The sequence below is a fragment of the Salvia miltiorrhiza genome, chromosome 4, assembly GCF_028751815.1.
Source record: "Salvia miltiorrhiza cultivar Shanhuang (shh) chromosome 4, IMPLAD_Smil_shh, whole genome shotgun sequence".
Taxonomy (NCBI): Eukaryota; Viridiplantae; Streptophyta; class Magnoliopsida; order Lamiales; family Lamiaceae; genus Salvia; species Salvia miltiorrhiza.
Window position 1 is genome coordinate 29,391,041 of NC_080390.1, and position 15,446 is coordinate 29,406,486.

The 15,446-nt window shown below is 43.0% G+C and overlaps 1 protein-coding gene across 1 annotated transcript; it reads right to left on the minus strand.

Annotated features, from left to right (window-relative positions):
• Positions 1-9,536: 9,536 nt before the first annotated feature.
• LOC131019667 (uncharacterized) lies at positions 9,537-11,819 on the minus strand. The gene is made up of 2 exons (XM_057948259.1): positions 11,587-11,819; positions 9,537-11,371 (listed from the first exon to the last, which is right to left on the minus strand). Exon 2 carries the CDS (start codon positions 10,682-10,684, stop codon positions 9,845-9,847), a length of 840 nt encoding a protein of 279 aa, XP_057804242.1. The 5' UTR covers positions 10,685-11,371; positions 11,587-11,819; the 3' UTR covers positions 9,537-9,844.
• Between the last annotated feature and the right edge of the window lie 3,627 nt (positions 11,820-15,446).

Genomic DNA, 15,446 nt, shown 5'->3' on the forward strand with positions numbered 1-15,446 from the left:
TTCGCGAATTGCCGAGCGTTTTGGTATTGTTTCGAGCATGTTTTGGAGTCAGGCTCACGGCCGCCGCCGCCAGGCGGCGGCCGCCGTGGAGACGGCGGCCGCGGCCCCACGGCGCAGGCCGTGCAACCTTGGGAGCAATCTGCGAAGACGGACCACGGCGCCGCCGTGTCACGGCGGCCGCCGTCCACGGCGCCGCCGTCTCACGGCGGCCGCCGTCCAGACGCCGGCCGCGGCCCCACGGCGCGGGCCGTACAATTTTTGGAGGAAACCGCGAAGGGGCATCACGGCGGCGCCGTCCCACGGCGGCCGCCGTCCACGGCGCCGCCGTCTCACGGCGGCCGCCGCCCCTGTGCAGATCTGGCAGTTACGGAAATTGCTATAAAATCCGATTTTGAGGGTTTTATTTCACACTTCCGACTCCAGCAGCCTCCACCTGCGATTTTATGCTTTTTCCCATAGTTTAGATAGATAGAAACATTCTAGATACTTGTGGATTCCGCTAGATCGTTGATTTCATTGGATCGATTGTAAGTTCTTCATTTTGATTAGTTAATCTTTACAAGCTTTCTCGTTATTGCATTGCTTAGATAATCGTTATTCCATGTTCAATTGATGAATCGTTGTTCTTTAATCTCGCCTAGATAATCGTTGTTTACGATTGATTGATTTATCTAATGCTTTCTAGATTGCTAGTTAAAACCCTAGGTTTCTTAGTTTCCTGCGTTCTTAATCTGCTTCCTTCTCATTCCGCCTAGATAGATTTATATGCTTTCTGTTGATTCTGCATTAGATAATTACAAGCTTATTTAATTACGCGCTAGTTAATCGGAGAGAGTGCCAGACCCAATTACCCGATTAGAGTGTTTAGATTTCTTTTAAGTTTCTTGTGAGCAATACGGTTAGAGCCCTGCTAAGTCTTCCTTGTGAGACGACTTGAGTCACCTTACCACCCTAGGACGACCTCGTATAAATTCGAGTCCATCCGTTAGGTGTTTTTGGATGAGTCACCTATCATAGCTTTGTCTCCATGGATGTTGTTCTTTTAGGAACTGAACTGATTTCAGTTTCTGACTGATGTTGTTGTTCTTCCCCCTGGACTGGTGAGGAAGATTCTTCTTGACTCCTGATGTTCCTTGTCCAATCTTTGACTGAAATCTGCTTTCCACTCTTCTCAGTAAGATGATCTGGTTGAGGGCCTCCTTGGCTCGTCTGTAGCTTTTTGGAGGAGGAACATTTGTTCTTGCCATCATCTTGCGTTTCTGAACTTCATCCATATCATAATCTCGATACTCTTATGAAGTGACATCTGCTTCTTCGATCATGATATTCTTTCCTTTATCAGTTGGGGCAACCTTCCCTCCAATGCTTTCAACGATGCCTTTTGAAGGAAAGTTGTTCATCATGGGAGACTTCATCATGCAGTCCTTGACTGTTTCTTCCAGTTTGTGATTTAGCCTTTTGATTTCATGAGATGTTCTGTCACACTCTGAATTAGAAACTCCGAGTTTCTCTTCCAGTCGACTGTTCTCCATGATCAGTTGATCAAGATAAGTTTAATCCGGAAAGTAGATGATTGTCTGATTCTTGGCTCGTTCATCATTGATCTTCTTTTTCATTTTCTGATTCTGCTTGAGGAGATCTTCGAACATTTTTCTCAACTGACAGTGATTAGTCATAAGCTGATCGAACTCGTTAGTTTCATCAGCTGAGCTTTCTCCAGATTCTGAGTGATCTCTTGAAAACACCAGGGAGTTATCAGTATAAGGAGTTTTTGAGTGAGAGTTTACCTCTGAGCCGTTCATTTCGTTGTCGTAGCTGTTGTCGGCCACGCTTTCGGTTTCGTTGGCCATCAGGGCTTGGCTCTTATCATCTGAGCTGGTAGAGTTGAAGTCGGATGATTCTGATGTTTCTTCGGAAGATCCAGCATCGTCAGCAACCATCGCTTTCTTCTTCGCAAATTTGCGATCTTTCTTGGCTTTCAGCACTTTGCGCTCAGACTGCGTCAGTTCAGGGCATTCAGTTCGAAAGTGCCCTTTCTTTTTGCATCCAAAGCATTCCACATCTTTCAAGGCGAAGGAGGCTGATTTTCTTTCTCCGCTTCGATCAGTGGAATATCTGGAGTTGCTTTCTCTTTCCTTCCCTTTGTAGTGCTGCTTGTGGAATCTCATGTACTTGCGGAATTTGGACTCCATCTTGTTGAATCTTTTAGTCAACAAAGCATATTGACTGAAGAAGTCCTCGGGCTTGAGTTTCGCTGGTTCCTTTGTCTGCTTCTTGCTTTCTCTTGCTGAAGCTTTCAGTGCTGCTCCTCTTGAGGTTGATGGACCATCTTCGTCTGATCCTCTAACCTTCTTGATTCCAAGATTTCTCTGGATATCGAACTCATTTGCCAAGAGATCAGAGAAGAGCTTGTTTGTCGGGAGCTGATTGAATCCAGGCTTGTTCTGATGAGCAACTGAATAGATCTGCCAATCTCCTGCGGAAGTGCTCGAAGAATCTTCAAGTTGATTTCTCATTGAGTGTACTTGTCCTTTGAGATGGATTGAACTTCGTTCAGGATTTGGTTGAATCTGAGTTCCATCTCGTCGACAGATTCATTCTTGAGTATGAGGAAGGAGTCGAATTTCTGACAAGCTATGGACAGCTTGTTCTCCTTTATTTCCTCGGATCTGATACACATTCTTTCAAGAATGTCCCACATCTCTTTTGCAGTTTTGCACTTGATGATCTTGGTGACATGCTTGCCTGGAACTGTGCCGGAGATGATACTTTTGGCGAGGTTGTCTAGCTCATCTTGCTTCCTTTCTTCTGTGGTGAAGTCTGCCTTCTGCTTGATCTGGACCTCATCGTATGGATCCCGAGCTGGGTCAACAGGAACTCTTTTGATAGTTTCGGTGATGATGATTGGTCCGTTGGTGATGACTTCCCACATTCGGCAATGTTGGGCGGCGAGGAAGTTTTCAAGCCGAAACTTCCATATGTCGTATTTTTCAATACTAAACATAGGTAGAGAGGATAATCTGATGTGGTTAGTCTCCATAAAAAAAGAGAGAACATGTAACAACAGATAGGGCAAATAGCAAGCACTTTTTGAAAGAGAAAAGTTTTCGAGACTTTTGAGAAAAAGGATCTAGTTCAATTAGAACTTAATTAGAAACAGAATTGTTCTGGCGAACAACCTGCTCTGATACCAATTGTTTGTTAGGTACGGAGGGTCTCGAATAGGTGTATGGGGGGGAAGGAATATTCCTATAGGCTATTTTTCGAAATTAGATGGATCTCAAGATAGAGATAAAAATGAAACTTTATACACAAACTCAGACACTTGTTTACTGAAAAGAGTTTTGACCAAAACAGGGTTGACGACTGATACTGAAAGACTCTTCAGTAATGAGTTATCAGTTAAGTCACAAGAACTTAACTGATCCACGTAAGACTTCAGTCGAGTTTGATAAAAATAGAGATGTTATAAATATTCCTGACTATCAGAGGATAGATCAGTCAAACTGATAACATACGCAGCGGAAAAACTTTTGTTTCACAATAGCCTTTGTTGAACACGTTGTTAGTCTTAAGTTTCTCTTTGCAATTAGTCAGTATTCAGTTTATCAAAGTAAGAACACATGTAGGAAAGTAAAATTGAAAGCTGTAAATAACATAGAGATTTTTACGTGGTTCGAAAAACACTTCCTACATCCACAGTCGGTTGATCAGACTAACAACTTCACTATGCAAGTGCTTACGGGTGCACTGCAAACCGATGCTTGTGCTTACGGGTGCACAGCAAACCGAATCTGTGTGCTTGCCGGGTGCACACAACCGAATCAACTGAAGATCCAATCTTCAGTACCAACACACCTTGTTGGATTTCTCACTCCTAGCACGAACTGGCACTAGGATCTCACGGAGTCAGAGTACCTTCCTGAACTCCTTTTCAACTCAAAGACTCGATTCTATCGGTCGAAGGGAGGTTTGAAATCTTGCCAACTAAACTTCAAAGAACAAGTTCTTTGGAGCTAGTTTTGACTTAGACTCTGGGTAAACAGAGATTTGCCTAAGGTCTAAGAGAATATATGTAATCAGCAGTGACTGTTTTTTGGCTTTGGAATTCTCTTCTTTGATTCAAGTTTTGGGAATTTGAGTTTTGGGCTGAGACGCAATTTTGGCAGAGCTTCAGCTAGTGTTGTTGAATCGGTGAAGATTGAAGTGATCCTCGAGCGCTATTTATTGGAGAGGTCTTGAATAGATCCGTTGGCGGAGAAGGTCTTCAAGAATTCTTTCGTTAGAGAGTAATTTGAACTTGGGCTGAGGCTTCAATCTTCGAGGTTCCTTGTTTGGTGAGAACGGCTATGTTGAAGAGCAGGAGATGCGACGTCTCTGATAAAATAGTCACCAAATAGAAATTACCTCTGCAGAGCGAGGATGATCCTGAGATCTCTGCATTTAATGCGGCTGTACTTTTGGAGTACGTGGCTTCCTTTGAACGTTGGAGATTTAGTTTGAGGAAGAATGTCTAATTGATACTTGACTGTAGTATCAGTCCGCTGATTCCACGTGGCACGCATTAAGTAATCAGTTCAAGACTGATTCTTCAACTGATACTTCAGTTGGCAACTTCAGTCTTCATTCCTCCGTTTTTTAGTCTTCAGTCTTTAGAACAGCAACTAAACTAGAAAAGAACTCTAACACTTGAGTTCGAACAGTTCTAGTCTATTACAATTAAAGCCTATGGATTTTGGTATCATCAAAACAAGGATTATGATATTCCATTAAATAAGAAAGTGGGCTGTACCATTTTTTACCCTTTTATCTTTTAATCATCTTCACTTTAATTCTATTACTCTCACTAAATTGAAGTGGGCTCCACCACTTTATATTTTTTTTACTCTTTAACCATACTCACCTAAATTCTCGTGTCAAAACAAACTAAGACACTTGTTATGGGATGAAGGGAGTATATACAAAAGAGATCATATAGTACTCAAGCCTTAGGTAGTACTTCCTCCGTCCCATTACAAATGTCCCATTTTCCATAATGGGATGTCCATTACAAATGTCGCATTCCCTTTTTGGCAATATATTCTCTCTCTCTCTCTCTCTATACCTAATATTAAATAATTTTCACCAACCCACTTTATCTACTTTCTACACATATTTTAATCTTTGTGCCCAAAAGTAATGGGACGGAGGGAGTATATAATACCAATTTTGGAACACACATTGTGTTCATATGGCGCACCAAGATTGTGACACGTGACAATGAACTTCCAAAGCCTTACAAGGAAAAATCCACGCAGGGGTAAATAAGAATAAAAATTTAGGATATTAAAAAAAAATATATTCAATTTATTATTATTATTATTATTATTTGTTGATTTTTTTTTTTGGATTTTCTGAACCTAACATGTTTTTGATACATAAGATTTTAAACAAAAATGCATAACATTGTACATGACAATACATTGCATTTAGTGATCGACCTGAGCACGGACAAAACATCACTCTTTACCTAACTCAGTGTCTCATAATTGAGTAATGTAGCAAATTTAATAGGAACTAGCAATAAAGAAAAAATTATAAATGTTGGGGGTAAGAAAGATGAGTAGCAAGATGGCTGGAAGGGAGATATGGTATTATTCATTGTAGATGAAAGTCAAATGAAATGATATACTCTCTCTGACTCATTACAAATGTCCCACTTTTTATAATAGGATGTCCGGTTACAAATGTCTCATTCATTTTTTGGCAATATATTCTCTCTATACCTAATATTTAAATAATTTCCACAAACTTACTTTATCTATTTTCTACACATTTCTTAATTTGCGTGCCCAAAAACAATGAGACATTTGTAATGGAACGGAAGGAGTATAATGTTGTGCTGTTGGGAACCTTGTGGAATATCCTAACCCTTGTTTTGATGATACCAAAATTCATAGGACTTAACTGTAATAGACTAGAATCGTTTTGAACTCAAGTGTTAGAGTTCGTTTCTAGTTTAGCTTGCGGTGTCGAAGATTGAAGACTGAAGACTGAAGAACGAAGGACTGAAGACTGAAGACTGCAGATACCAACTGAAGTATCAGTTGAAGAATCAGTTGAAGACTGATTATTTAATGCGCGTAAAGTACTGATACTAAAGTCAAGTATCAGTTGAACATTCCACCTAGGACTGATCTTCCAACGTTCAGAGGAAGCCACGTACGCACAAGTACAGCCGCATTAAATGCAGAGATCTCAGGATATCCTTATCTCTGCAGAGGTCATTCCTATCTGGTGGTTACTTTTCAGAGACGTCACATCTCCTGTCCATCAAAGAGAGCTGTTTCCATCCAGACAAGGAACCTCGAAGATTGAAGCCTCAGCCCAAATTTGAATTGCTCTCCAACGGAAGAAATCTTGAGGACGATTTACGCCAACGGATCTATTCAAGAGTTCTCCTACAAATAGCGCTCGAGGATCACTTCAACCTTCACCGATTCAACGACATAAGCTGAAGCTCTGCCGAAATTGCTACTCAACCTAAAGCTTAATTTCCCCAAAGCTTGAATCGAAGAAGAGAATTCCCAAGCCAAAATCAGTCACTGCTGATTACATACATTCTCTTAGACCCTAGGCATATATATCTGTTTACCCAGAAGCCAAAGGTCAAACTTGCTTCAAAGAACTTGTTCTTTGTAAGTATAGTTGGCACTCGTTCAAACCTTCCCCCCATAAGAGTGTTTGAGTGGTTCGGAGTTCAGGAAGGTACTCTGAACTCTGAGTGAGAAGTCTGAGCACGTGTGGTGCTTAGCAGAGAAATCCGACGCGAGTGAAGCGTGGGTACTGAAGAAGGGTTTTCTTCAGTGGAGTGGTTGTGTGCACCAGACAAGCACACGGTACGGTTTGCAGTGCACCAGTGAAGCACTTGCGGAGTGGATTGTTGGTCTGATCAACCAACCGTGGATGTAGGAAAGGGTTTTTCCGAACCACGTAAAAGTCTCTGTGTTGTTTACAGCTTTCAGTTTTACATTCTTACTTGTGCTATTTCATTTGATAAAACTGAACACTGACTAACAGCAAAGAGAAACCATAACCAACAACTTGCTCCACCGAGGCTATTACGAAACTAAGTTTAATTTTCGCTGCATATGATATCGGTCTGACTGAACTATCCTCTGATAGTCAGGAAGAGTGATATCATCTCTGTTTTGGCAAACACGACTGAAGCCCTTACTTGCATCAGTTAAGTTCCAGCAACTTAACTGATAACTCTTTACTGAAGAGCGTTCAGTATCAGTCGTCAACCCTGTTGGTCAAAACTGATTTCAGTAAAACAGGAGTCCTTGTTTGCATGCAAAGTTTCGTTTTGATCTCTGACTGAGATCCCTCTGATTGAGGTCAGTAGATTATTGTAAAAATAGCCTATAGGTGTATTCCCCTCCCCCCATACACCTATTCGAGACCCTCAGGACCTAACAGTTGTGATTTGAGAAACTTACTATGAACAACTGACTAACTTTTTCATCAGCATTTTTCTTTTTTCTAATATCAGTAACCCTTCTGCCATCAGAAATCTAGAAAGGACAAAAATAAATTAATATCCATAAATAAAGATGGAATGATATGTTACTAAAAGCACAAAACATAAATCAGTTAACTTGAGCATGGGTGTGACTTAGTGAGATTACTAAAAGCACAAAACACGAAGCCCCTTCACACCTTCTTGACCAGTCTTGGCCTGGCTGGAAGATTCTCTACGGTACTTTGCTCTCTCTCTCTCTCTCTCCTGGAAATGCTAATGTTAGAATATCAGGTAAGACAACCACTGAGCCAGTGAAAATAACCCTGCAATCATATGAAGAAATTGAAAAGAACATAAACCAATTGATGACCATTTACTAGAGAAGAGCGTGTAATAAATAAATGACTAAGTGATCCATACGTGTCTCCAGCCCTGGCTTGTTCAACAATGTCATGGCGAAGTGAACCTGCAGGTATCTCCTTAGAGCTCTCCTGCATGCGGACTCTCTGCCAATCTGTAAATTTGCTCTCTTGGCTCAACAAGGCCCAGTTTGTCCGATTATGACATGTTGCATTCAAGCAAATAATGGGCTCCAAGTCAAGATGAGAGCGCTGAAACACTCAAAGTTAGCAGTTAGAAGTGTTTGTCATTGTGATAGCACAAGTAGAAGGATCATAACGGGTAGTGTTTCTCTAATACTGCTTACACTATCAGCAAATGGCAGACACAACTAACTACTATCTTTGCTCGAAGAAGTTAGATTCATTTGTCATTAGATGAGAACTTGAGTAATGATTCTCTAGGTTTAGTGGAACTCTTCTTAATAAAAGGCACAAGCAACCCAAAGATATTCCAAACTTGCACTCTTATTACATTACATTACAGCTGGACCTAATTCTTCTAAACTATGCCCTCTCAAGCACAAGCCACGAACAAAAACAAAGAAAAATGACTATATCTAGACCTACAACAGACACAAAAACGAGCATAAATATGGGTCTCATCATAGTCTAAATTGTAGAAGGTTTTTAAAATAAATATTTAACTTCTACAATCACAAATTATTTTCTATCAATTGCGCCCGCCATACCGTAACACCGCTATTACTCTTATTCTTTTCATTCGTAGTCCTTGGGCGACCCTTGGAAAGTAATCATTCATTAACTAGATGAGACCCCAAGACGAACCCGCGTAAGCTACACCATCTAGTTGGATTAAGAGCGAACTCTGAATCTTTCTTTAATCTATAAGGCTTATGGTGATCAATCCACTACCTTAAAAACTGTGCGTATAACTTTTAATAGGTGTGTTGGACCCATTAAATGCCACAATTGTTATAGATAGAAAGAAATGTGTGTCTCCAGAGAGGGAGGTAACAACAAAATGCCTACAAGGTGCGGAGAGCTCCAATGAAGCGGCGACGTGGCAGTGGCGCGGAGTGGTGCGATGCAGAATAAGAGGAAGCGGTAGATGAAGAAAGGGAAGGAGGGTTAGAGAGAGAGAGAGAGAGACGAATCTGGTTGTTTAAATTTGTTGTTCCTTTATTTATTTATTTTATTATTATTATTTTTAATAATATTTTCATTAAGGTTATAAATTTCCAAATGGATATTATTTATATGTTTTAATTTGTGTGGGTATTTTTTATTTTTATCTTTGAGAATGGGTAAAAGCTACAATTAACCGTAGTTGGTTTCATCTAGTAGTGGAGGACGGAAGACGAATTCGTCTTCCTTTTGAGTAGCCATTGGAGAAACAAAGACCTTAAAAAAACTTTGAGATCAAACTTGTAGAAATAGGTAACCTGGTGGTACAAAGTAAGAGTTCTCCAATGACTAGGTACTCGAATTTTCACTCTGCACTAATATAATAAATCACAATAAACAAGCATAAAGCAAAAAATAACACACGATATGTGTCACAATCCGACCTAAGCTAAGGATAGTTAAGTCGGGGAAAAGTGTGACTGACTGGGAAAAGGAAGTAAGAAAATAAAGAAGAAAATAGGTTTCAATAATAAAAATAAACCAACTGCTGTAATAGAAATTTTATTAAAAGGAAAAAGAAAGAACAAAAACAAGTGAAAGCACCCGCGAGAAGCCACGAGAAACCGAAAAACAAACAAGACTAAGAGAACATTTTTAGAGGATCATCCTCATCAAAAGAATCTTCGTCGTCAAGCATATCTCCCCATCTTTTAGAAACCACGGTCGACATAGCACGAGTAGCGTCAGAAGAAGAAGAGTGTATCACAAAATTTTGCATAATCGCGCCTTCAGAATGAGCATGTTGCACTTTTTTCAAGAACTCCATTGGCGACGAAGAGTGAAGAACGTCTCCCTACAAAACAGCACCAGCGACACGACCAGTTGCTTGTTTGTCCGAGGACATACCATTCTTGATTATACGCCGGAGCCGATTCTTGATAGAGGAATCAGAAACCTTCCCCTTCTTGGAAGCCCCTTTCGGACGCCCACGACCGCGAATTATGGGGGGATCCTCCATTGTCGCCTTTCCTGGCGTCACAGTCAAAGCCATGTCTGTATTGCTACAATGCAGAGTGACAATATCAACCTGTGTATCTGACACTGTAGTAGTTTCCACTGGATGTCGGGTAGTGTCATTCATCACCGGAACAATCTCCATACCAACAGACTTGTCCGCCATGTTATCACCAACCGAGTGTTCAGAGACAACCTCATTATCCAACTGAACCTCAGCATCCAACGACTCCGGAGCAGCAAAGGGGTTGTGAAGGTCCACCTGCGCAGCATCAGATCCAAGATTTAGGGAACCAACGACTTCCTCCCTTGTTGAATCTGGGAAGGTGTCCATCTCGTCATCCCCAAGAGCAGAGTCACGATTCGAGGGGTTCAGGATTCCACCCTTCTCATAAACAACCATCTGAAGAGAAGCCTCAGAGCAGGCCTGTTTACGATCCACTTGTTTCCATTTGGAGCGATGTTGCTGAACAGGGGCTGGGTCAGTACCTTTGCCAGCTGGCTGACCCTCAGTATCATTCATCCCCTCTTTATATCTCCTGCAAGAGGTAGTAGCATGGCCAACAACACAACAAGAGTGACAATAATATGGGAGGTCTTCATATCCGAATTCGAGAACAAAAACCCGATCCCCACATTTGACATCAAAAAAATCAGGCACAGCCTTGGAGACATCCATCTCAACCAAAATACGCGCAAAATGACCCACAGAAGCATGAGCAGATAAACCATCAATAACAATTGGTGCCCATACGTGTCTAGCAATACCAGAAAGCACCTCCGGATGCCAATACTCGTGAGGTAAATTAAAAACACGAATCCAAACTTGTGCTTTAGTGGATGAATCCTTATATGGATCAAAATTTGGGACCCAAGTATGCAAATGCAAGATGCCCGGACTTAATTTTCATGTATTTTTAGCGAAAGCCAGCGCCATATCTTGCGCAGAGGAGAATTTCAGGGTGAAGTAACCTTTACCCAGAGGAATAATTTCCCAAGATAAATCCGTCTTCCATAACTGCTGTAACTCAACATGCAAATCAACAGCAAAACAAGGACGATCCCCCTTGCGAAAGATAATCCAGCCATGCAGGGCATGAGAGAATGATCGCACTTGTCGTTGATGGAACCCTTCCGAAATGATAAGACATGGTTTATCGTTCACCAAAGAAGGCTGTAGAACCGTGAAGTCATAGGCAGGAACATCCGCTTGCCGACTTCCCTTCGTCTGTTTGAGAGTATCCGCAAAAGATCGACTGGATTGCTATGCTTTAGATTGACCCTTCCCGACGAACTGTTCCAGTGGCGGCATAGGCGAGGTCGGCCCCCCAAGCCGAAGAGGATTCGCGACAGACGGCGTCTCCGCCTGAGAAGGCGGTGGATTTTTCTGTGCCGCCAACTGCGGAGAATCAGAATCCGTCGCCTTCTGATCAGATGGCTTATCTGCAAAAGAGGCATTCGGCTGAAGAGTAGGCGACACCTTCGGAGCAGACCGGTGGGCCATCGCAGTGTTTGGTAGAGTAGTAAAAGATTTAGGCTGCTTAGATTGTTTGGTGAAGATCCGCTCCGCAGGCAACGCACCAGCAGGTGGAACAGCAACACCCGAACTTCGATCCAGAGAAGCGGTCTCGGAGTGCTCTCCTACAACCAAGGAGTAACGAGGAGTATTTGGGAGAAAATTGTTAGAGACGACTGGCAGATTGAGCGCCCCTCTGTCGCCTGGTGAACTGAGTCCACCGAAAGCCAAAGACAGCGGCGGGAACCAACCAACGCTCGAGGGGACATTGCCGCCGTTTGACGCCGTCGGACGGACGAAAGAATGGGCGGTGGCTCAGATCTCGTGCGGCGGACCCTGGAGGCGGAGGTATGGGCGGCGGCTCAGATAGAGGACGAAGGGGCAGAGGAGGGGCGCCGCTTCATCGTGGACTCTCCAAGTTCTACGTGTCTATCATTCTCTCTCTCTATGTCCTGTTCACTGAGGGACCGAGAGAGAGCTGAGTAGCGGACCGGCGAGCCGTCAGCCGCGGAAGACGCCGGAGGGGTGGGTCTGTGCGATGCGCGGAGAAGAGAGCCCCTTTTTCCTCCTGTTTTGACGCCGTCTGTGCGTGTGAGAGATTTCAACGAACGAGCAGCAGCGAACAGCAGCAGGGCCCGGCGAACAGCAGCATCGGCAGCGAACGAGCAGCAGCGAACAGCAGCAGGGCCCGGCGTGCGGCGAGCAACGCCGGGCTGGTGGCTGTCAACGTTGAAGCTTTCAACGAAGCGTGCCTTTTGGTGGGAAAGTTCCGCTTTCGGTGGGAGAGAACGCGTCTTTTCTTGTCCTCTAAAAATAAACCAACTTCAACAATAAATTACTATAATATTGAATAATAATACAAAATTATTTTTAAAAGTTCACGAGTAGACAACTTACATCAACACAATAACAAGTTGTCTAAGTATCAAGCGACATAATTCTATAAACTATTAGTTTAAAATCTTCACAACACGTCAACAAGGTAAAATACGTTAAGTGTTGCAACGGATTTACTTCAGTGGATTACATGTATGAAGACATGAAATCTTGAGCATAATTTAATACATATACATAAAAGACTTTGTTCTGCTCGCTTCCATCTGCATAACAGCTTAACCTGCATATTTGGAAAACATATGTAGGGCTGAGTACTAAAATACACTCAATGGTCACATGCCAAAATAACTTGAAAGCTTGCTCTTAGAGCTATATATTGAACTTGTCATCTCAAGCATCACACGGGAGTTTTATTTAAATAACCTGTGCATGTAAAGTGTAAAACTTCTCTATAATCATCATAAACTTCATATGTGTCTGCAGATAATTAACATGTATGTACCATATCTACGCATCATATAACCTTGTGTTGAGAAGTAGGCCTCATTCTCAAACACAGTGATCGTCCCGAAGGCTCCCGATCACAGTGACCAGCCAACCCGCTTGATGACTCACCGTCACAACTATGTGCACAAACCCTTATTGACATCTCGATTCAGCATTGGGCCAATATCGTCTATCTCTCGTAGATGGTAACATACAAGCTCATAAAATAATTTTTGGTAAGTCAATAACTTTAATATAAATTCATTCATATAAACATTATTAAATAGTGCGCACTTTCTGAGTTTAGAAAGCCCACCTGATACACTTAATGAAGTAGAAGTCCTTGCTTATTCACTTTGTATTGCCCCTCGAACCTTCATTGTAATGAGGTTCCCAAGGTAAGATTGGATAGATAGACAAGAAATAAATAGAAAAGAATTCCTAGTTGAAACTTCTATCTCTTGAAACTTTAGGGTTGCATTTTCTAGTCTAAATAATCTACTTTAATGGACTTACACTACAAAAAAATGCCTAATCGGCCAACCGACGGCGAACACGGCGACCCGCTTTTTTTCATTTTACCGACGGCCGCCGCCGGTATTTTAAAAATTAATTAATTTATTTTTAATATTACTTAATAAATATTTTACCAGCGGCCGAGCTGCCGCAAATTACCAGCGGGGCTCCACGCCGTCAGTAATAAAGAATCGGGTCGTCAATCGCCGCTATTTGCCTAATAAAATTAGGTCTCCCTTCTCCCCCTGCTCCACGCTGCACCCTCCCACCCCCAGTGCCAAACCGCCTCACCCCACCCCCAACCCTCGCCCTCGTCAGACCCCGCCGTCGGCCAGCCACCGCCAGGTCCTCACTCTCTCTCTCTTCCATGTACATCTCACTCATTTATCTTAATTTCTCGTCTCAGTTTGACAACGCCGCTCCGCCGCTGCCTTGACGATACTCCGCCGCCGATCACCACCGTACACTCTCGTTCTCACCATTTTATTTATTTACTATTATTTTGTTAGATTAAAATTAATGTTAATTAGATCAATTTTAATTAATTTATAGTATGATTAATTAGTATAATTAATTTTAATTTGTTAGATTAATTTTAAATTTATTTACTGTATTATTTTGGTAGATTAAAATTAATGTTAATTAAATTAATTTTAATTAATTTATAGTATGATTAATTATGAAGTATGATTAATTTTAATTAGTTGGATTAATTTGTTAGTTTATAAAGTATAATTAAGCATCAACTTGAAGGATTAATTTATTTATGTTAGATAATTTTGTTAAATTAAGTATGATTAAGTGAATTTTAAGTACGCCGAAAGTGAACAACTTAGGCAGCACGCCGAGTTGGAGGAACGAGACTTTGGCAGCACGCCGAGTTGGACGACGCCTCCAGGCCCTCCGGCGACCGGTGCTCTTCCCACCGGCCATCGGCGCCGGTGTTTTCCTCTCCATCGCAGCTGCTGCACCTGCACAAGACCGCTGCTGTGCAGTCCTCTGGAACGAACCAGCGTCACCTGCACAGCGCCGCCGAGAGCACGCCGCGACTCCAGGCGTCCAGTTGCCGATCCAGACTCGGCCGCGACTCCAGGACGGTCTCTCATCTGCTCGGATTCTCAATCCGGTGGGCGGCGCTGATAGCACGACGGGTCTGCCGATCCAGAGGGCTCTTCTCACCGCGAGGGCTCTTCTCCGATCCAGACTCCAGACTCTCCACCGGCGAGGGCTCTTCACCGATCCAGACTCCAGACTCTCCCACTGCGAGGGCTCTTCTCCGGCCGGCCGCGACTCCAGATCCTGCCGGTGATGGATTCGAGTTCGCCGGAAGTCCATCGTGATAAGGGGGGCTCAATCTTCCCCTGGTCTCTTCTAATTTTGACAGGTCTCGATCTAAGTCCCCTGCCAATGTTCCGTCTCAGCACCCGCCTCTCGTAAAGCCGGGTTATTCTTCCGGCGCAGTGGCTGTTGGGCAGCGCTCGTCGGGTTTTTCACCGGCGCAGACTTTGATCGGTGAGCCTCACCAGGCCATCCCTAGTTTGATACAGCCGCTGCCGACTACAGTAGCGCAGGTGCCGGGTTCTGCTCCGGCTGTTTCTTTCGCTGCCAAAGTAGCTGATAAAGTCCAACCCAAATCCCTTAAGAAGCCGGATGTTGCAGCGTATGGCCTCCGAGGCCTTCAAATATAGCGACAAGGAGAGGTTGTCACCCTCTCAGTGCCCAAATCGGAATATCAAACAAAGTTGGAAGAGTTTCAATTTGCACTAATCGGTAGACTTATCCAACGTAAAGGGGACAAGCCACGCACGTTCGCCGACCTCTCTCATGAACTTCGAACCATATGGCAGTGCGCCGACTGTCAACTGGTGCCCATGGCTAAGGGATTCTTCGTTGTTAAATTTTTGACGATGGAAGCGAAAAAGAAAGCTAAGGGGAGTTCTTTTCTCCAACTGTCAATCGGCCACGTACGCTTCCGTGAATGGACTAGGTATTTCGATCCGTATAAGGAAGTGTCGTCTCTGGCTCAGGTATGGGTTCGGATATATTATCTCCCTATGGAATTATGGACTCCGGTGATTATTTCTGG

What these genes read in the sequence shown, in the direction of transcription:
- LOC131019667 (XM_057948259.1), bottom strand. Translation starts at nt 10,684, where the DNA reads ATGGATGTCTCCAAGGCTGTGCCTGATTTTTTTGATGTCAAATGTGGG.